This window comes from Taudactylus pleione, unplaced genomic scaffold (genome assembly GCF_031769625.1).
Source record: "Taudactylus pleione unplaced genomic scaffold, aTauple2 ptg001750l, whole genome shotgun sequence".
In the NCBI taxonomy this organism is placed as follows: Eukaryota; Metazoa; Chordata; class Amphibia; order Anura; family Myobatrachidae; genus Taudactylus; species Taudactylus pleione.
Window position 1 is genome coordinate 373,829 of NW_028286147.1, and position 22,894 is coordinate 396,722.

A 22,894-nucleotide genomic window follows, 5' to 3' on the forward strand; every position below is an offset into this window, starting at 1 on the left:
TGGAATGAAAATCTGGTAAGGTATGAAAGTAAATGACAATCAGCAATTTGCTCCCAAACGCCGGAAAATGGACAAAAACTGTTGTTTGAACAATTTGTTTACATCAAACATTCAACAAACTTGTCTGACGACCATTTATATCTGTTTTCTGGCATTTAGGAGCAAACTGCTGATCATCAGTTACTCCCATACGTTACCAGATTTTCATTCCAACCAATCAACTAGTTGGATGGTTCAACAGAAAATCTTTAGGTGTGTACCCAGCGAGTACTATTCTTTTTACCTGCATGGTAATTGTGCTTAGGAAGAGTTTCTTTGAGTCTGTCATTGTGTGTTAAAAAGGGAAACACATGGCTTGCCTCTCTGATCAAATTCCAACCTGGTCCCTAGTAAACATGGGTCAATGTATGTATGTATTTATGTATGTTTGTTTCTTTTACCATTCCGTATATTGGTATTTCGGACTGTACGCCTGATTCAGAGATAGACGGGTTACACAGCTGCACACAGACGGATGTGCAAATCCGTCCATCTCAGATGCAAACGCAGAAGGAGGTGTCAGACATCACCTTGCTGCATTTGTGATCCCAGCAGACTGCGACAGACATCACTATCGCCATCGATGCCTATCACGCAAGAGGCCAAGTGCCGGAGTCCATTTCTGATAATGGCGACCAGGCAGGCCTCGCTCTGCCCGCCAATTGGCGCAGTGTGTCAATCATGCTGCGGATTAGTGTGTGTGTGTGTGTGTGTGTGTGTGTGTGTGGTCTGTGAGTGAGAACGTGGGCGCAGACCCCAAAAAACCATCAGAGACCCCTAAACATCATCTCTGATTCGGGCGCTGTATTTGTAAATATAGCTGGGATGATGAGAATGAGAACGATGGCCAATCTGCTACATGGTGTGGTTGGGAGAAGACTGGGAACACTTTAAAACAAAATGACGCCGGCGTAAGAAGTAAGTAAGCAGCCACATATATAACAAATTAATATTTCAAAGAACAATTTTGAAAACGTCATTCATCTCTGATCTACATGCTCTTAAAATAGATATTGTAAGCACTCATTACCTTGACGTCAGTCTCAGGCCAGTTCTCTAGAATAGATCGGATATGTCCTTTGTCGTAGATAGAAATATACAGCCCCCTATAAATGGAATAAAAAGAAGATATATTTACATTTTAAAACCAGCGCTAGAAGCCAATAACTTATTCTAAGTCACTGTTTCATGTGTCAATAGTTTTATATTAAACAGATAACAGTTACAGCACATTACCCCTCTAGTAAGGATGTCAAACAAGTAGAGGTTCTGGAATGGGATTGAAATACCGGCGGCTGTTCAACCCTAACCCCCCCAGTGGCGCCTAACCATAACCCTCCCCAGGGGGTGTCTAACCCTAAATGCCTCCAGGGGTGACTAAACCTAACCCCCTCCCCCCGCGGCTAAGAGTCCGGTGTCTGTGTCTTCCAGTGTCGGGATTAAGATAGGCGTCTAAATATCAACTCCTATCTTAAGTCCCGTGTTGGGCTTTAGGCATCGGTAATGCCGCCGGGTTAACAACAGCCTCCCGAGGTTCCATGTCTGACAAGGAAGGTGTATGAAGAACCATGAGGAAGCCAAGGTGGCAGGAAGGGGAGAGGAGACGCAGGGGGTCGGATTTAGAGGTACAAGCACTGCCGATATTGGGCGTAGATGAGAGATTTTTAGCTACTGTGCAAGCGGCCAGATTGTGTCCATACAGAGTAGCAGGCAGAAATTTCAGGTGAAGGTAGGGAGAAATGTAGTGAAAATGTGGCGGAGACAAGGAGGCGTATTAGAGAGCGCACGGAGATGATCTATTTTATGGGCATGCTGCGCACACAGACTCCACAACTCACATAGGAGGCCACACACGGATGGAAAGACTGCACTTGCCATGAGGCTGGTGCAAGTTTTGATAATGCGACCAATGGTAGCATCTAATGTATGACTTCATGTATAGACAGTGACCATCCCAGTCCTGCCACATTCGGCCGTATGGATGTACACAATAGAAGGAGTTTGTAGCGTCGTTTGCATAAAGTCGCAGATGGGCGACCGCCACTTGTGTCCACCGATGAATCAGGCTCATCATAACTTAACCTATTAATACTTTATGGGGTTGTTTTTTTTCTTATTGGTGACTAAGAAGAACATCAGACGTTGGGTAGTGATCAGCTGCAAGCTGCTGTGTGCCACTTTACTGGACTCCGTCCCTCAGGCTCTCTCCACCCGGGATAGAATATACAGTACACTGCGCTATATGCAAACGCTCCCAGGTCTCCTGCAGCTTCCTCCTACTTACAGGTCAGAAGGCCACCCAGGAGTGGGCATGAGTCCATTTACACAGCATGGAAATATGTAAGATGCTCACCTGGGAGAAGGCACCAGTGAGGGACCTGGTTGTTGTTGGATCATACACAGAGCCGTAATTAGACTTTTTGGTGCCCTGTGCCAGAAAGAGCATTGGCGCCCCCTCATTTTTCAAAGGGACATAATGCACCCAAAAAAAGGGCCATGGCCTCATGGGGAAGGGCCAGGGAAGAGATAGGAGAGGCCAGGAGATGCTGGGGATGAAACAAGAGGAAGCTACAAGCAAGAATGATAATAAACAGAAATTTGACAGGCCCAAACAGCGTCCCCTGACCTGTGGTGCCCTATGCGATGGCACCGGCCGCACTACCCTGGCTACGGCCCTGATCATATATAATGCACAAGGTACTCTTCCAACAGTCTTGATACGGCGTCCGAGTATAATTACTTATTGCGCTCCAATCTCTCTTGGGCAGGGCTGGATTAAAGGTTGTTGGGGCCCCAGGGCAACAAAGTTGTGGGGGCCCCTTCCAAGCCACACGGAGCCTACCCACTTATTCCTCTGACACCCCCACACAGAGCCTAGCGCCCCCTCCCCCCAGCCACGTGAAGACAAGGGCAAGTGCAGGGTTTTCTGGGAGGCTGTTTTTAAATATAAATATTTAGACATATATAAAACATACACACTCACACGTAAACAGTATACACACACTAACACATATACACAATAACACACTTTATGCAGCAGCTGCAGGTATAGGTTGCAAAAGTGGCCCGTTCATTAGGGCCCAGTGACATGGGGCGGGGCTTGCCAAATTGGCACCCCCTGCATGCACTAGTATGAAGGCAGCCCCTCTCCCCCATAGAAAGCTGATGCAGCAGAACTGACTGCGCTGCTGCATACAGTAGAACAGCAGTGGCTGCTGAGCCTCCACCCGGGAACATGCGCCGTTGGACACCTGCTCTCGGCAGTGTCACATCGACCCTGTGTGGGTGACCCAGGACAACTGCCCCCCACTCCCCCCATTTCATCTGGCCTTGCTCTTGGGTGAGCTACCACAGAAGCATTGTTGAGGTGGTAGCAGCGGCGTAAGTTACAGACCCAATGCATGCATTTGCCCTACCTAAAGATGGGGGGGGGGGGTCAGCAGGGTCGTCGAGATGGGAGGAGAGCTGGACATGGATGCCCCTCTCTCACTGGTGGTGTTCTGGAGGGGTTTAGTTGTATTGGCCTGGGGGGGGTCCCATGTTCTGGACTTGAACCTTAGGAATGTTAGGGACCCACCTCATGAGGTCACTGTGACGTGGTACAGATGTGCCCAACATATATCTATCCTTTGTGCCGCTACAAGTCGCGCCACACACCGCGGGAGCTTAGTGTGACTCATAACGCTGAGCATCTTTTCATGCATCTTTTTACCTTCAAATGGACAGCGATGCGATTAGTTAGCACAAGCAGCTTCTTCTGAGTAAAGCGATATGCAGCATGCCTATGTTCTGTGTGCGACTGCGGGTGTATCTGCATGCAAAACGCTACGTTACAGTGTCACAGCCACTGACACTGCAATGTAGCGTGTCGTATACAGATACACAGGGTCGGCAACAGAAATCTTGGGGCCCGGTACACTCATGTTTTTGGGGCCCCCTATACCCTCTCCTTGTCCTTATCCAAGCCAGTCACACACAGCCCTCTTCCCAGCCCCTGTGTCTGTCACATGTCCCCCTCTGCCCCAGACTGTCACATGTCCCCCTCTGCCCCAGACTGTCACATGTCCCCCTCTGCCCCAGACTGTCACATGTCCCCCTCTGCCCCAGCCCGTCACATGTCCCCCCCAGCCCGTGCCTGCCATCCCCTTCATCTGTAGCGCCCCACCACCCGGCCCGTGAGACTCTAGCCCAGCTAGGCCTCCACTTACCTGCTGCGATTGCCTGTATTTTTCAGGCTTCTCTGGCGGCTCTCACACCTGGCGGCTCCTCGGTCTGACTCAGTGGTGCAACGTCATGACATCACGCATGCTGCGCTGGTCCGGCCTCCCTGTGTTTGCCGGGACTAGTCGGGACTCGGGAGCATATAGCCGCAATCATGACGGGTGCCCTGCTTACACAGCAGGTAGCTGTCTGCAGAGGCAAGGGGAACACATGAACTGGGCTCACGAAATTCCTGAGGGTTCGGGACCCCTCAGAATCTCGGGGCCCGGTACAAGTGTCCTTTTTGCCCCCTCCTTGTCACCGGGCCTGCAGATACACCCGCACTCGCTCACAGAACATAATCATGCTGCATATCATGCATATCGTAATGCAAATAAGACGCATTTGAAAGTAAAAAGACGCACAAAGACGCTGGGCACTAACGATTCACGCCATGGCATGGCACGACTAGAATGGCTGTTTAAGGCGCGAAGAGGCTAGATGTATGTGGACCCATCTGTAGGTGGACTTGCATTTTTAGCCAAACATGTGCTAAGAACCTCATTTGTACTCCATGTTAAATTGAAGAGTTTATGATAATTGTACTGATCATCATTATTCTTAGTGCTTCGAGTGTGCACCTGCATTTTCCTTTTTTTCTGTGTGGCACTACAAGTCTCAGCATGGTAGCACCTCTTATGTTTACAAATAGGTGTGCAGTCCAGTTCCCCTTCCCTCACTATTTGAAGAATGGTAAATTTAGTTTTTTATTTTAAAACAAAATTAGGAGAATTTAAAATGAGAATTGATCAAAGTCTATAAAATATTAACACACAGTAAATATTAGAAAGGTCCACTTTGAAATATTTATACTGCGGTGTTTATTTTTATTGGAACACATTATATAATTCACTTACTTCGGCCTTCGGAATATATGACCGTATTGCGAGCAGGCCAGTCCCACAGTGGGGGTGTAGACGATCGGCATTAACCTTTCTATGTCATCCAGTAATATCCGGTAGAATAGCTTCTCATTTCTCTCCTGAATCCCCATTATGTAGATGTACCTAGAACCCAGAAATGAATAATGGACATAAAGACCTTTATGGCGACGATCACTCCCCCCATCCAGTGTTTGGATTAGAGATTAAACACCACAACAACAAGAGAACATACTTTTCCAGGGGATCCGCCATCTTACTCAGGTTCTTGTGGAATCTCGCAGCCTGAATGTCCTGAGTCTCTATTTTGGAAGGTAATAGGCCTTGTAGTCCCAGGATCTGTCTTTCCTGTAGTGTGAACGCCATTCCCTGAAACACGTAAAGCGTTAATGTTGTTCACCAAATGGCTATAAGCAACACTGACCTCTGTGTTCTATCGGAGGCCCAATGTACAGGTATTACAGCTTGAGTCTCCGATATCCAAAATGCTTGGGACCAGGGGTATTTTGGATAACGGAATATTCCATATTTTGGAATAATTGCATATCATAATGAGATATCTTGGGAATAGGCCCCCAATATACACACAGAATGCATTTATGTGTTATATACACCTTATACACACAGCCTGCAGGTAATTGTAAACAATATTTTCAATAATTTTGTGGCTCAAACAAAGTTTGTGTACATACATGAAATACATTTATGTTTCATATACACCCTATACACACAGCCTGAAGGTAATTTTATACAATATTTTTAATAATTTGTGCCTTAGACAAAGTTTGTGTACATTGAACCATCAAAAATCAAAGGTTTCATTTTCTCAGTCAAGCTAAAAAAGTTCCGTATTTCGGAATATTCCGTATTTCGGAATATTTGGATATGGGAGACTCAACCTGTACTCCCATCAGCCCTCTTAGCAAACACAAAGGGGAACATGCATAAAAGCAGACTTCTGATTGGCTGCTGTAAATTCATAATTTGTACACCAGTTTCAAAAATTGCTTCTACTCTGAGCAACATTTCATAAGTGTAACCGTAAAGTGCTAACCATAAAGCCATATTACACACAACATACTGTATTAAGGATAAATAGAATATAACAGTACTGACAACTCAAGAAACAAAGAAAACCCTATGCGAGTGCCTTATTCTAACACCGCTTCTTCCATAGAGAATAGATACATAGTTTAGTTTGCATGAGGTTGTGTCCGATGGTGAAGGCTATTCAGAGAGTAGGGAGCAGAGAATCCCCGATTCCACTTCCTTTAGCCTTATTGGGCCTCTTCCTATAAATTTACAATAAACGGATACTACTGACCTTGTTATGTGATCCGTACTGTGCATAGGCCTTAGTTGTAACTCTAATATGGTGTCCAATCCCTTCTCCGATTGCCCTCGCCATCCCTGTTATACCCCTTCCCTTTCCTAGTTATGTTTCTGTGTCGCTCTTTTGAAAAATTAAAATGATTAACCCCCCAGCACAATGATCCGATCTACTCTATTAGCGGGATAGTGTTAATACTATAACATAAAGCTATGGCCATCCAAATGTATTTTAGGAAGCAAGTGGTTAAATGGCCCTTAAAGTATAAGTATTTATTCCCTGCTCAAAGAATTTTCAGAGGTCACCCAAAGTTTATTTACATGGGGACCCCCCCTGAATCAATTTCGTTAGTTTAAAACTTTGTTTCCCTCAATTTTTTTTTTTTCACCCCCAAAATTAAAGTTAATTTTTTTGGGGTGTCTTGAGGTTTTTTTCTTTGCGAAAAGTATTTGTTAAAAAACGGGGATAAGTTTTCACCATGTAATACATGGCGAAAAAAAGTGCAGAATTGGGGTACGAAAAGTCTTTGAAATTGAATAAGGCGAAAATGGAAACAGGCAAAAATGAGGTCATAACCCGTTTTCGCCTCAAATTGAATATGGCCCCAAGTCTTGCTCCTCGTCTTACATTGAGGGGTCCTAATAGGGTAATGTATTGTATCACTTGGCCAGTTTCCTCAGGCTATATATGTTGATGACGAGTGTGCTTCATCTCTACTTAAGTCATTTTTATTGTTTATTAATAGCCCCTCACCTTGTTAGTCCTTGGACTGAGCAGAAGTGCCTTTCCCTTCTCTTTGGTGTGCACAGAGCGACAAGCCAGCACGCCTGGCTGCACCAGGACTCTCAGTCTGGACAGCATTGTGGAAACCTGACCTGAAGACACAAAGGAGGAAGAAATGTCACTCAATTTACTAGGATTAAAAAAAAAAAAAAACTGCTTCTCTGTGATATCATACACACAAATATGGCCACCAGGCATTACCTCAGTCAGCTACCATGAGGAGCACTGCTACAGCGACAACAGGGTTTTTCCACAAGCCGAAATCACTGAGCTCCTCATGCTAGGACCACTACTGCATATGGTAATGATGGGGGTGGTATTGTACACACAGCCAATCAACGAGCACTTCTTCCTACAGACACTGTGAGGAGCTTTGCTATACAATGTAACACTAAAGCTGCATACACACACAACGATTTTTTGAACGATTATCGTTTAACGATAATCATTTGAAAAAATCGTTCACTTTCTGAGTCAAACGATGAACGATCATCGTTCATGCGCCTACACGTTTGTAGTTCAGTCAGACTTGTCAACTCAACGATTTTCATTAAGGGACTATGCAAAAATCGAATGTAGTTCAAAAAAATCGTTCATTACACTTTAAAAAATCTGACAGATAATCTGACAGAAAATCGTTCATAAAATGCTTGGTAACAAAATCGTCGTGTGTGTATGCAGCTTAAAGAGTATATCAGATGCAGCATGGGGAAAGATTGTGATTGTTACATGTAATTTAGTATATTTTAAGATGGTGCTTCAAACAAACCCTTACCCAAAATGAAAACTCAAGTCCCAACCATTCAGAATGACAGACCCTGTACCTGTGTCTCTCTAGCTATATACAGGGTGGGGATCATAAGTAAATTTCCCCTATTCAGTGCCATCTGTAGCTCGATCTAACAACCAGAATTTACATACATATGGGCAGTCTTTCATATATTGCCAACATTTCAACCAGAGAACATGTAGGGGATATACAATATTGATCAGCCAGGGTGAATTTACTCTGTATGGCCTACACCACTGTAATGAATGAAAGTTATTGTACCCAGTGTTACAGAATATCTGGGAGAACCCTAGGAGATAAGAGGCCTCTTTACCTCGGTCTTTGTACTGTTTGTCTCAGTATAAATAATAGATGCCGTGGCTGCGCCATTGATTTGTACACCAGCAGCAATGTTCTCATACTGGAAGCCTTTCAAATGGGAAGTCAGCCAATAGGTAAACAGCCCTGTTCTATGTCAGTCACCACTGCGATAACGTCTTGTAAATACACAAAACGCCCATTTACTCCCAAACTCCGGACACAACAAAAAACAATTTACAATTCTAAAGAAACAAATGGTCTTATAGGACGGTGAGGCATTCCGAAAGGGTTGTTGCAGATTAATATGTTGAGTGGACACCAACTTCAAAAAGGTTTTATTCCTATGTGGCCTATTTATTAAGATTGCTGTAAATGTCCCAAAACCTAATATTCCTTATGGCTGTTATTCCCAGCAATTGAAATAGATTTGTGGCTGTTATCATTGCACCCGAGCTGGGAAAGCTGCTCCTATAAGGAGCTATCCCGGCGTAGCCTAGGAGCTACATAACGATAACAGTGGCGAAAGTCGGGTTCTTTTCTGGCAGCGTTAATGCGCATAATCCCACTTTGCATGGATGGGAAAAAAAATTAATATATTTGCCCACATGCAGCGATGTACTTGTCTTACAGTGTATTATCATCAGGCCGCATTGGCCTAAACTTGGTGCGAATGACAAGTCTGGAAACAGGCACATTCAGGCCCCCATTTCTCAACAATGGTAAACACCAGCGCAATTTTTCGTTTAGTATCATTGTGATACAAACAAAAAATTGGTCGCAGTGCGGGAATCGCAAATGCAGCAGGGGGTCATACACCTTGCAAGGACGGAATTGCAAAGCTGCCTGCGTGCAGCTTTGCACTTCCACCTGATGCTGAATCGCCCCCTTCGTATTTTCTCCTCCAGGGGAGTTTCTAGATAGGAGGGGGCCCGTGTGCAGTCTCTGACACGTGCCCCCTCCTCTCCACCCGGCAGCTCACTAAGCTGTGCGCGGCCAGCGCCAGAGTTATAGACTCTGGGCACTAGAGTGTGCCCAGAGTCTATACTGTATGCACAGGTCACTGGGAAAATGGCCGCGGCGGCCATTTTCCAGTCGTTTTACAGGGCTGTGAGGGGGTGCTGGTACTGTGTGCTGGCCAGGTGAGGAGTGACTGGTGATGGGTGTGGCTGTGATCTGTGCTACTGGGTCAGGGGAGGAACTAGCGGAAGTGCAGGGGGAGGGGTGCTGGGCCAGAGGCGGAACTAGCGGAGGTGCAGCCGGTACATTGAGTCGACCTGGGCCCACAGCAGGCAGCAGTGTAATAAGTCAGTCATTTAACGCTGTTCACCTCTGCACCATGGGCCGTAACAAAGGAGGATGCCCGAATAGTTGCATATTTTGTGCGTTTAGCACGTGTTTCTTTAACAATATAAAATAAGTCGGTCCTCCTGTCTCTTCAATCTTTCCCTGTGAAGGCAACACTTGTCTCTTTGGGGCCCCGCAGAGGTCTTTTATGTTCTCATACCTTATGTCTCATTATCATGAATCCAAATGACTTTATCTTAAAGAGAAATGGGAGGCAGATGTAGGTATTTTGTGTGATAGTGACTGGGATACAGCTCTTGGTGGCCCTCGTGAATCCACTGCTTCCATAAGATTTCAGCAAATTCAGCTATTCGTCTTACATAGAACATATTTAACCCCGGTTAGGTTAGTTAAGTTTGGTGGCCGCACATCTAGTGCTTGCCCAAAGTGTCAGATGGGCGGTTGGTACTTTTTGGCACCTACTCTGGGAGTTTCCCATAGTTAAAATTTTTTGGAGTAAGGTAATAAATGTTATATCCAATACTGGGATACCTGCTCCTCTTCTTGCCCCGGTGGTATGTTGTCTAGGGGTCCTGGATGATACAGTTCTTGATAAATATGCTAGACAATATGTCATTAATATTGTGTACTTTGGCTAAGGTTAGTGTAGCCCGGTCTTGGCTGGCTTCTTTGGGACCAGACTATTGTGCTTGGCTATCCTTGGTACGCACCTCAACTCAACAAGAGAAATCTCTCTCTCTCTCACTTGAAAGGCATAGTTTAAATTGGACCATATCTGGAGCAGATGGTAGATATTCAGATGTGCCCTCTTTGATATTTGATATTTGTTTTTTACTCTGTATAAATTGAAAATACAATAATATAATATATATGTGTGTGTATGTATGTATGTATGTATGTATGTATGTATGTATGTATGTATGTATGTATGTATATATAAAAAATAAGCCATAAACTAATGTGTTATTTTTGGTGTCAGTGTGTATAGACACTGAACTTGGTGGTAGGATTATCAAAAAGAAGAAAACAAACAAAAAAAACAAGACACGACACCATGGCAAGACTGGGCACGGCAACACGACACTAGGTAGTTATACTGCATCAGCAAGGTCTCTCCCAGGCAGAGATTTCAAAGCAGACTGTTTCAAGATGTACTGTGCAAGCTCTTTTGAAGAAGCACAAAGAATCGGGCAATGTTGAGAGCCGTAGATGCAGTGGTCGGCCAAGGAAACTTAGTGTACCAGATGAAAGACACCTCATGCTTACTTCCCTTTGAATTTGGAAGATGTACAGCAGTGCCATCAGCTCAGAACTGGCAGAAACCAGTGGGACCCAGGTACACCCATCTACTGTTTGGAGAAGTCTTGTCAGAAGTGATCTTCATGGAAGAATTGCGGCTTAACAGAAATACCTTCAACGTGGAAACAAGGCCAAGTGACTCAACTGTGCACGAAAATATAGGAACTGGGGTGCAGAAAAATGACAGGAGGTGGAGTCAAAATTGAAAATATTTGGCTGTAACAGAAGACAGTTTGTTCGCCCAAGGGCTGGAGAGTGGTACAATAATGAGTGTCTGCAGGCAACAGTGAAGCATGGTGGAGGTTCCTTGCAAGTTTGGGGATGCATTTCAGCAAATTGAGTTGGGGATTTGGTCAGGATTAATGGGTTCCTCAATACTGAGAAATACAGGCAGGTACTTATCCATCATGCTATACCGTCAGGGAGGCGTCTGGCTCCAAATGTATTCTCCAGCATGACAACTTCCCCAAACATACAGCCAATGTCATTAAGAACTATCATCAGTGTAAAGAAGAACAAGGAGTCCTGGAAGTGATGATATGGCCCCCACAGAGCCCTGATCTCAACATCACCGAGGCTGTCTGGGATTACATGAAGAGACAGAAGGATTTGAGCAAGCCAACATCCCCAGAAGATCTGTGGTTAGTTCTCCAAGATGTTTGGAACAACCTCCCTGCCGAGTCCTTCAAAAACTGTGTGCAAGTGCACCTAGAAGAATTAATGCTGTTTCGAAGGCAAAGGGTGGTCACACCAAATATTAATTTGATTTCTCTTCTGTTCATTCATGCAAACTATTAAAACTTCTATTTTTTTTTAAGCATTCTTACTTTGCAGCATTTTTCCATACCTGCCTAAAACTTTTACACTGTACTGTATGTACTAAATCATTTTGCGACTCCACCTTGTATTATTAGCCCATTCATTTACCATATGTACCGTTCATTGCAACACTTCTATCTGCACACCAGCGTACCACTGAGATGATACCTTCATATACCCCTGGTCAGGGGCATAACTAGAACTTTGTGGGCCCAATAGCAACATTTTAAGCCCCCCCCCCCCAACTTAAGTCTTAGACAATGCCCACAGTAGTTCCCCTAAAACACTAAATGCCCACTGTAATGGTGCTCCTTACGCAGTGCCCCCAGTAGTAATAATACCCCCTGTAGTAAGGAAGGCCTATGTAATGCCCCCTGTAGTGCCCCCAGTAGTAAGCCCCCCCCCCGCCGCACACCGACATACACAAAAAAAAATAAAAATACTTAACTGCTGGGCGCCCGCTGGTAACACAATCTCAGTGGGTGCCCGGGAAATGGAGGGTACAGGGGGTGTGATTGCTGGGCCAGCGGGCCCCTTAAGCCGCCGGGCCCCTTAAGCCGCCGGGCCCCCTGCTCCCTCTGTAGTTATGCCACGGCCCCTGGTAACTAGTCAATTTTGCCTGCAATTTTCTAAACGTTTGCAGACAACTGGTATTTACTGCCAGTGTCATTATGTACTAGTAATGAAAACGAGTCTGGGCCACAGGAAGAGGATTAAATGATGCTTTTTGTGGCATTAGTCCCACCCTGAACCAAAGAAATATCTGGCTTCTCTTCTGGAACGTCCTGGAGGCTCCCAAATTTCAGGGATGTCTCCTAGACCACAGAAAGAGAGCAGCCAGCCGCTTGGACCGGCCCATTTCACCAGAAGTAGGTGCTTGATAACACAGTTTGTGGTGATTCGCATCAATGTAGCCCAATGATGTGTTTCTTGGCTCTATGCCTCGGACACCTGCCACATTGGTCTCAAACCGGCATCTCTCGGATTGCTGGTTAGAAGGTCAGCAAGTGTGGATCAATGCGAAAAACCTCACTCACTTATCCACCCCAGTCCCTTGTCACAGACACTAGAAAGGAAGATCTCCGTCAACGCCACTTATATTATACACACACGGTTATTTTTCTGGAAAAATAGGTTCAGGAATTGTGGGTGGAGCTATATAAAAACACACACACACACACACACACACACACACACACACACACACACACACACACACAGGCACTCACTGGACTTAGTAAAAAACGAGACTCAGGTACACAAACGTTGTGTAGGATTTGACGTTTCAGCCGGTGAGGACTTTTATCAAGAACGTTCTTGATAAAAGTCCTCACCGACTGAAACGTCAAATCCTACACACCGTTTGTGTACCTGAGTCTCGTTTTTTACTAAGTCCAGTGAGTGCCGCTGTCTCCTTCGTTTCTACACATCAGGTCTACCCTACCTCGGATGGCACCTGGGCAAGTATCTTTTGTTTTTTTGTGGAGTGCCGACTGCAGTGACTTGTGTGTGTGTGTATGATATATATATATATATATATATGGAAAAGAAATATGCCCGCGCTCGGTTTTACCCATATCATACATTGTACCAGCAGCATGGCAATATTAATGCCATATATGTATACAAAACAGAAAAACTTTTGCTATCGGCGCTAACAATAATATACTGCAAATATATGTGTGTGCAGCATATAAAACAAAGGGGATTTTGTCATGCTTTGATCAAAGCATTTAAGCCTGCAGCCCAGCATCAAGGGACCCCATTTTTCTGCAGGTCCCTAACACTAGCATATATGCCTAGCACATCATTACATTGCAGTTAAATGTACTCACCTCCTAGATACAGAGGATTTTGTATACATATATGGCATTAATATTGCCATGCTGCTGGTACCATGTATGATGTGGGTAAAACCGAGCGCAGGCATATTTCTTTTCTGCCTGCTGGGCTGCAGGCTTAAATGCTTTGATCAAATCATGATAAAATCCCCTTTTTTTATTTGCTGCACGCACATAAATTTGCAGTATATTATTGTTAGCGCCGATAGCAAACGTTTTTCTGAGATTATATATATATATATATATATAGGCGGAGCATGGGGCGTGACAGCGTTACCAAGTCATCGTGGCCTCGCCCCCTCTTCACAATGATGAATCTGGACCCCCTTCCCCCTCGGTGTCCTGTGGGGGGGGTGTCCTGTGAAGCGATCAGCGCTGATTCGTGTCAGCGTGGGCCCGCAACCCGGATTCACAATGCCGTTAATTTCGGGCAAAAGGGTTGCCTGCCTTTCCAGGGGCTGGGAGCAGCACCTGATTTTCGGGAGGCTCCTGGCTGAATCCGGAGGGTAGACAAGCATGATATACACACACACACACACACACACACACACACATATATATTAGTATTTAGAAAAGAAGGCACTCGAAAGGGACTATAAAATAAAACTTATCAGGGAAAATACATTTTGGCCCAGGACAGTTAATGAGAGGTTCCAGATATACTTCTACTGTGTAATTGTAATGACAGCTGGACAATACAGCTATGACTTACTGATCGGAATACACTGAAGTTGGTTTTGTGGGACACAGACAGGATCTTACTGCACATGACCAGCAAGTTTCACCTTTCATGGGTGACAGGGAAGAGAAACAAGCAGAGTCAGGGCATAAACTATCAGCAGATGCATCCTGCTAATGAGTCACACACACAAATGCAATCTGCAAGCCCTGTATTAGATTTCTCTAGTCACATGGGGGCCTATTGATTAACCTAAATTTCCCCTGAAAATCCTGCAGAAAATGCACTTTACACCTGATTTAAGTAACTAGCCTATGTAGCCAGGCCTGGATGCAGGATACATATCCTGCATTTGGCAAACTCACACTGCAGACCGCAATCCCCAATATCCACAAAGGGGACTGCAATCTGGACAAATTTAAGACGCTCCGAATGGTGCACGGCTGCGTTAGCCATCACCATCGATGTTGGTAACTCGAAAAGATCAGTGACAGAAAGAACAGGATTAAGCTTTCGCATAGACATCTTTATCAAAAAAAGTTGCCAATCCATGGATATGTTAAATTGCCCCAAAACGACATCACTCAGTGCAGCGTGTAGCAACATAGAGATACTGTATGTAATCCAGCAAATCTTAGGAAAACCCATGGGGCGTCCTGATAAACGATATGGCAGGCTGGTTACAGCAGTAACTAAAGTTTGATTAAAAAGGTCTCAACCAAATCGAATAGCAAAAACATTGCTCCCTCCTTGCCACAGTGTCCGGCTCAATCAACCGTCAGTAAATTTATCAATAATAAAATAAAACAAAAAATGCTGTCATTACTGATACTTGCACAGATGTATATCGCTAATGAGCCTGATGCAGTATAGGGTTGAACACCATACGTTTAAAATAGCCCTAATACCCCTATCAGCACTGTTTAGAATTTACAGTATCAAAGGAATATGCAAACATCACCTACAGTAAAGGTCAGTGCTTCAGAAACTTGTGCCTCAAGGCAACTAAAGGCTCCTACACACACTAGACATTTTTTTAACGATATGGCCGATTCCAACGCATCGGAACAACAAATCGTTCAAATCGTCAAGTGTGTACGCCATATGCTCGCTCCCGGGGCGCCGTCCGTCACATCTTCAGATCTTCTCTACATGCAGCTCAATCTGTCAGTCTCGTTAATGATTCCCTGTAGATCGTGCAGTGTGTATGCTCTACCGAACAACCAAGCGATATGGTTACATTATATAGTGAAAGATCTAACCATCAAACCATGCAAGATATATCGTTTGGTCAGATTGCAGAATGTGTATGCACTAGATAGTTTGTCCGGGAGTTCAAGGGAAATCGTTGACGACATCGCATCGTTTGCAAATCGTCTAGTGCACAGGTTCTCAAACTCGGTCCTCAGGACCCCACACAGGTCACGTTTTCCAGGTCACCTCACAGGTGTATTCATTACTCACTAATAGTGCATACACACGGTCAGATCTGTCACATGAACGATTGAACGATTTCAGACAGTACTAAAATGAATGGAATTGTCCAAATCTGACTGCAAACGCATCAGATGTCAGATATCGTTATCTGACATGCAGGAACGCGCATCGTTCATCTCGCAGGCAGATTTTCTTTCAGATATGAACGATTGAATGATTTTTAAAATTGTTATCGTTCAGATCTGATGCAAAATCTGACCGTGTGTATGCACCATTACACATTTTTAAAGATCCACAGATGGAGCTAATATTTCACTTGTGTTTCTGAGAGGAGACCAGGAAAACATGCACTGTTTGAGGTCCGGAGGACCGAGTTTGAGAACCTGTGGTCTAGTGTGTACCTAGCCCAACAGTCCAGGTAGGTTTGAAGGACAGTATATCCACAGGTGACTTAATTGGTACCTCAGTCATTTTGATTTATCCTCAAAACCTGGACTGTTCGTGCGCCTTGAGGTCTGAAGAACTGCTTTAAATACATACTGACATATAAATACATGCTGAATATTTATTTTATTTTTTATTAAAAGCACCACCGTACTCTATAGTGATGTACATATGGGGATAATGAAATAGCTTTATATAAAACCTCCAGAGATAACAGATGGGTAGGACTCTTACTATCCAAGATTTATATAAGATCTGTGGGGAATTATAATGTCAGTGGTAGCCAGGATACAGTGCGGATTAGGTCTGACATACCAGTTACTTCTCATCCATGGTGTCAGACTGAATAAGATGCAAAATAGTGAAACCCTGCATAGACCATTACTGTAGTCCTGAGCTTTTGTCCTCACTAGCACAATGAAGTATATGCTGGAAGCCTATGGAAAGGAGCAGGCCCGTATATAATAAGAATAATACTGAAATCCCCAGTGCCTGGGTGTGAGTAGGCATCACCATCCTCCACACCCTTTACTAACAATGCGATTGTCAAACCAGTGTTATCTGATACGGGAGAGAACAGATGGGACTCAGGGGGCAGACACTTTGCAATGGGAACAATCTCACAGGCCAGAAATAGCTACCAATGGAGTAATGAAATCCACTATCTCTGCCACATGAAAGAACTCTGATGTCAGGCTCTCATGTGGCTACAACAGGCACCAGGCTCAATACTGCAGAGCGTTTCCCCAAATGACCACGGACAGGTGACTACTCAACATACTGGTAAATTCAGTTGAAAAATAGGGCTAATCGGCATGTGTGCGTAGTCACATTACGGCGCGCAAAGAGGCCTGCAGTGATCTGGCACTAGTCATTAATGACGGCTGTATTTGCCTATTAATTACAATTCATAATAGCAACAGATGAACAAATGCAATAATTTAACAGGGAACGGTCACTGGGCAGCTCATCCGATAAGAGCCTGTCCCAGCGAAGTCTTCAGTATAGACACAATTACCACTAACCTCCATGTCTGTCCCGTGCTGCCTATTGGGCCTCCACCAGGTATTACAGTGGGTTTTGTCTGAGACAATTGCACACAGACCCAAAGAGAGTCAACCAGCACTCAAAAGGCAAAGGCATCAAGAAAACCAATTGCATAAGAGCAACCGAAAACTCTAAACTAGGGGTATTCAACCTGCAGCCCTCCAGCTGCTGTGGAACTACACATCCCAGCATGGCATGCTGCAGTTTTCTATTAGAGAATGCTTAAACTGTAATAGTGTATGCTGGGATGTGTAGTTCCACAGCATCTGGAAGGTTGCATGTTGAATACCCCTACTCTAAATTGTTCCTTATATGGTGAATAAAGTTATTTTAGTACCAGGGAGCTTATTGAAACCAGAATATCTGAGAAGAGCAGTGCTGCACTAGATAATGTGACAGGGCGATGCCAGCCCAAATGTATCTATAAAGCATACTTGCCTACCCCCCTGGAACAGCCGGGAGGCTCCTGAAAATTAGGTGGTAGGGGTGAGGGGGATATGATAATGCAATTATGTTGTCACGCCCCCAGACCCGCCTATCTCCACCCCTAGATACTCCCACCCCCATTGAGCCAGACAGTCAGTGCGTACCTGGTAGCCCAAACGTCAGCAAGCCTGCTATAAAGGCTACTCTCACATTTAGGGCCGCGATAAGTCCGTTTCTGCGGAAAAGTATCGCGAGTGACGTCATTTCGCCATGCGAAAAGTTTCCTCCGTATTCAATTCCAAATTCTTTTCGCCGGAGCGGAGACTCCAGCAATGTGACCTGCGAAAAAGATTCGCCTATGAATAGGTGTCGAAAAAAGTGCAGAATTGGGGTTTTGGGGTGCAAAGCTGCGGGAACCACCCTGCACCCTTGGGACACTCCCCTGAAGGTAATCTGCGTAAAAAAAAGTTTAATAAAGTATTTAGATCACTCCCAAAAAGTACTTTCGTTTTTGGGGGCCAAACTTAAAAACTAGCGAATTAGACTCCAGGGGGGTCCCCAAGTATGCTCCAGGTGTTTTTAAGTTTGCAGGTGCTTGCGGCATGTGGATTTGTAACAACATTTTCCCTTTAGCAACTTAAAAATATGCTTGCACCCATTTTCATGTACCCCAATTTTGCTGGGACTACTTATTTTGAACAAAAAAACCTTGTAAATGCTATTCTTCACCACTTCTGCAAAGACGCGAAATAGAAGCTATTGAGTGAATATAAGTACCCCAAATACCTTCAGCAGGGCTATTCGGGGGTATCTACAGTGATCCCCAATGTTAGACCATCTTTTGGGGGGTGTCAGGCTCATTTCCCCAAATCTAACAGTACTTTTCGCATATTACAGTTTTGCCGGCTCACGTTTTCGCCGATTTCTAATTGAATACGGCGGAAAGCGGGCACGCGTGCGATACTTTTCAGCATTGAAAACCAGCGAAGTGGTCGAAAAGTACGGGACTTTTTGCCTGGAACTGAATACAGCCCATCGACTGCTGGTATAATTAGCCCATCAGCCAAGTAAACCCACACACTGGGCGATATACATAACGCATTGTTGTACTGTAATGAACTCAGTTACAGGGGGACATGTATAAAAACTTCGAGAGACAAAGTGGGAGACGTTGCCCATAGAAACCAACCAGATGCTGACATTTTATAGACTGTACTAGATAAATGGTAGCTATAAGGTTTGGTTACATCTCCCCGACATGCTGCACAGCAAAAACGGTATGCAGTCAGGATGCCGACGGTCTAAATGCCGACTGTTGGCATCCCGGCAAGTGTCTAATGACAGGCGTCGACATCCCGACTCCTGTCATTAGACCTATGCCGGGAGGGAGCCCGTCATCCAGCTTACCGATCGAAGGTAAGCTGGGCGCAGACAGCCATTGGTTAGGGGCGATTTAGGGTTAGGCACCCCCCGGGAGACTTAGGGTTAGGCTGCGGGGAAGGGGGGGGGTAGGTTTAGGCACTTGGGGGGGCGGTTAGGGTTAGGCACCCCTAGGGGAGGATTAGGGTTAGGGGGGCGGAGGTTAGTAAATAGAAAAAACACTTACCTGTCGGGATCTTCATTGCCGGGCTTCCGCTGTGAGGATTTGAACCGCCGGCTATGCGGCCGGCGGTAAATCATACTGATTCCGTATAATCTGCAGGCGTGCAGGATGCATTTGAACTAAATCCAATGAGGTCATGCAGCACATGCGCTTCATGCGTGTCCAGATTTTTACATGTGATCCAACAACCCTTAACAGCAGGAGCGTCAGAGACCACAGCAATCCGTCTTCCAGACAATGGGGGAGCTGACCATAGTTGCCAATCAGATTATAGCTATCATTTTATAGAATGCATTGGCTAAGTGACACCTGCCATCTGATTGGATGCTATGGGCAACACCTCACTTGTCTTCTTTGGAAGGTTTGATGCATTGCTCCCAATATTATATGTAAGTTTGCAAAACAGGACAGAAGAAACCTCTGTAACCAGGTTACAATGCTCTGATTTGTACTTTTTGCCGTATCTGCAGTAATTCTGTCAACTCAACAGAACGGAGATCTGTGTGGTTTTTAGTACAAGGGCAGAAGTCAATGTACACAAGAGGAAGGACCACAAAACCAGAACACATGCTGTGCAAGGCTTCATGCTCTGGAACAGCTGAGTGGTGCTGAGAGGTATAAGTTATTATAAAATTCATATTTCCAATATACAGATCTTATTAAGTGTGTCATTATATGCCGCCCTGGCAGGCCCAGGCCTGGGACTTTGCACCCAACCCCACCACCTTTGGGCGCACCTGTGTGCATTGGCGTGCACATGACGAGTGTTCCCGCAGCCTTTACCTGTCAGTGCAGACCCTGCACTGACTGAAATAACAGGGATTGGCAGACACTGATCCCGGACATGTGCCTGGGTGTGTGCCAGTGTAGCTGTGATGTTGACGGGCACTCCAAATCCAGCGCCACCACTTCATCGGCCAGCCCACAGGATGAGGGAGGTAAGCTGACTGTAGGGGTGGCTATGTCACTCCTCTCACAGGGGTTTATGTATCAAGCAGTGAAAAGTGTGGAGAAGCGTGCCAATGGATAAGTTGCCCATAGCAACCAAGCAGCTCCTACCTATTATTTACAGAGTATAGTGGGCAGGACGGAGTGTGAGTGAGGCTAGATGTGAAGGGGGGGCGGGAGCAGTGGGTGAGGGCATTGTAGAAGAGTATGAGAAGTATAAATGGGATTCTGTGGAGGACCGGGAGACAGTGAAGTAACGGGGAGAGTGACCAGGCAGGATAATGAGGCAGGCAGCGCAGTTACTGACAGATTGGAGATGGGCGAGTTGGGCGTTCATCGGGAAAGCGAGGAGCAAATTGCAGTAATCTAGGATGATAAGGGGCATATTTATTAATTATTGTGCTTCAGGCCAATACATTATAATGTATCGGGGCAAAGAATTAATAAGGATTGTCTGGATATATTAGAAAACAACAGGCATGGCCAGGTGCTTCCAAAAGGAGCCTGTCCCTGCGATGTACTAATAGTGACGCGATCGCTAACACCATCACATCACTTCTTCATTGGGACCCCGGGGTGCGATACTGTGTATGTGATGTATGGTCTGCTGACCACACCCATTGCTGGGGAGAGATCCTACACATTCCCGAGCTTGGTAAATTCGTCAATAAGGCAGCCCCCAGAGAAACCTATGCATCGAAAATGGAGGCCTGCAGCATATCTCTCTAATATCTGCTGTGGCCTCCCATACAAACATCCTGAGGATACATAATGGTCTATTTACTAAGCCTTGGATGGGGTGTAGTTATGAGACCGGCAGCTGTGATGCCGCCGGTCTAAATCCCGACGGGGGAAGACTTGCAGTGACCATGATGCCACCGGTCTAAATCCCGACGGGGGGGGGGGGGGAGACTTAAGATAGGCGTCGAAATACCAACACCTATCTTAATCCAGATGCCAGAATCCAGAAGGATGCCAGCCCGAGCAACCTAAGTCCAGTGCACCCTTGACTGTTAGCACAAGCAGGTTGGTTAGGCAGCCCAGCAGGTTTTTTTTTTTTCTTTTGGGGGGGGGGGCTTAGGTACCCCTAGGGGAGAGAGTTAGGCACCACTGGGGGGGGGGGGGGGTGTTAGGGTTAGGCACGAAGGGGGGAGGGTTAGGTTTCAGCACTGACAACAAGAAGGGAGGGTTAGGGGGAGATGGGGGGAGGGTAAGTATACTTACTCGGGATACCGGCCATCGAGATGCTGCTGTTGGTATTTTTACAGGAGGCATTCCGACAGTCGCCATTGCTTAAAGATTCCTTGGATGAAGATTAGGTGAACAAATAAATTACCAGCCAATCAGCTCCTAACGCCCATGTCACAGGCTGTGTTTGAAAAATGACAGGAGCTAGTAGGTTAGTACTTTATATACGTCCACTTTATCTCTATCCACGGCTTAGTAATTAGGCCCCTTAATCTTCTGGAGAAATCCTGCAAATATTAATTAATTAGGCCCTTAGGTGTTTTAGTGGCCTCCAGGATGAGAAAGGGACTTATCTTTGAGATATAATGGAGGAGGAAGCAGCAGCATGATGGGGAGAGAGAATGAATGTTGGGGGAGAAAGAGAGGAGTAGTCAGGAATTACACCCTGAGCTGCATGGGGAACAGATGAGAGGGAGAGGTTGTCAGATGAGAGGTTGTCAGACAGTAGCTGGTACTTACAAATAATATAATACTAGCACTGACAATCAGGCCCTGTCACCTGCAGCTCATGGTATCAATGATTGTTAGCTAGTGTTGTGCTTCTCAGCCTTGTGCTGCACTATGGAATATGTTGGTGCTTCCTCCATAAACAGTAAGGACAATAACAGTCTACAATGTTATTATATATCTGTAATATCCATTGTGACGTCCTGGTAACTTCAGTACAGCTGACACAGCTAACGATCTGCTTGATTGATAACAAATGATAACAAATGAACGCAAACAGATGGGGGATTGCTAAGGTTAAGCAGTAACATCAGCAGTATGGCATTGCATGCAGCTTTAGGCAACCAACGAATCCACAGCTCGTGTGGAACTTGCAGTGTAGGCTGAGACTTGTAGTTCCACAAGAGCTGGAAGAAGAGTGTAAATAAATGGTAATACATATGATATGCTGTGTGTATAATTCAGGACTATAAAGCATCAGGTGGGCATTTAGGTCGCTGATCTAGCATCACTTCCTGCAAGCCATCCCTAGGGACCCTGTACAGAGATTTGGGGGTTCCCAGTAAAATAACACATTAGTGGGGGGAGCTCTCACCTGCAGTAATCCGATGTGACGGGGACACAGAGTGACAGGAAGGGAATGGTGGCTGCAGCCGCCGTGCTCCAGCCTGTACCGGCAGCCGGAGTGAGGTATAACGTGATGAAGCAAGAGAGGAAAGGGGAGGGAGCAGCATAGGGACCAATCGCTGCCCGCTGTACATGGCAGGCTGCAGTTCCCACCAACGGACACTAGCATGCGCTGCGGTACATCACTGGTAATACACAGTAGCTGCCTGGTGCTGATATACTGCAACTACCTGGTGCTGATATACTGTAACCACCTGGTGCTGATACACTGTAACTACCTGGTGCTGATACACTGCAACCACCTGGTGCTTATACACTGCAACTACCTGGTGCTGATACAC

General features: G+C 45.5%; 1 protein-coding gene across 2 annotated transcripts in view; it reads right to left on the reverse strand.

Moving 5' to 3' along the window:
* The window catches only part of ME2 (malic enzyme 2), an 89,091-nt gene extending 66,398 nt beyond the window's left edge, over positions 1–22,693 (reverse strand). For both annotated transcript variants that reach the window (XM_088464681.1, XM_088464682.1), the window contains exons 1-5: positions 22,522–22,693; positions 7,264–7,385; positions 5,416–5,549; positions 5,157–5,306; positions 1,070–1,145 (exon numbers count right to left, since the gene is read on the reverse strand). In XM_088464681.1, the coding sequence (XP_088320807.1) occupies positions 1,070–1,145; positions 5,157–5,306; positions 5,416–5,549; positions 7,264–7,385; positions 22,522–22,687 (648 nt within the window). In that variant the 5' untranslated portion in view covers positions 22,688–22,693. The remainder of the gene's footprint in view (positions 1–1,069; positions 1,146–5,156; positions 5,307–5,415; positions 5,550–7,263; positions 7,386–22,521) is intronic.
* Between the last annotated feature and the right edge of the window lie 201 nt (positions 22,694–22,894).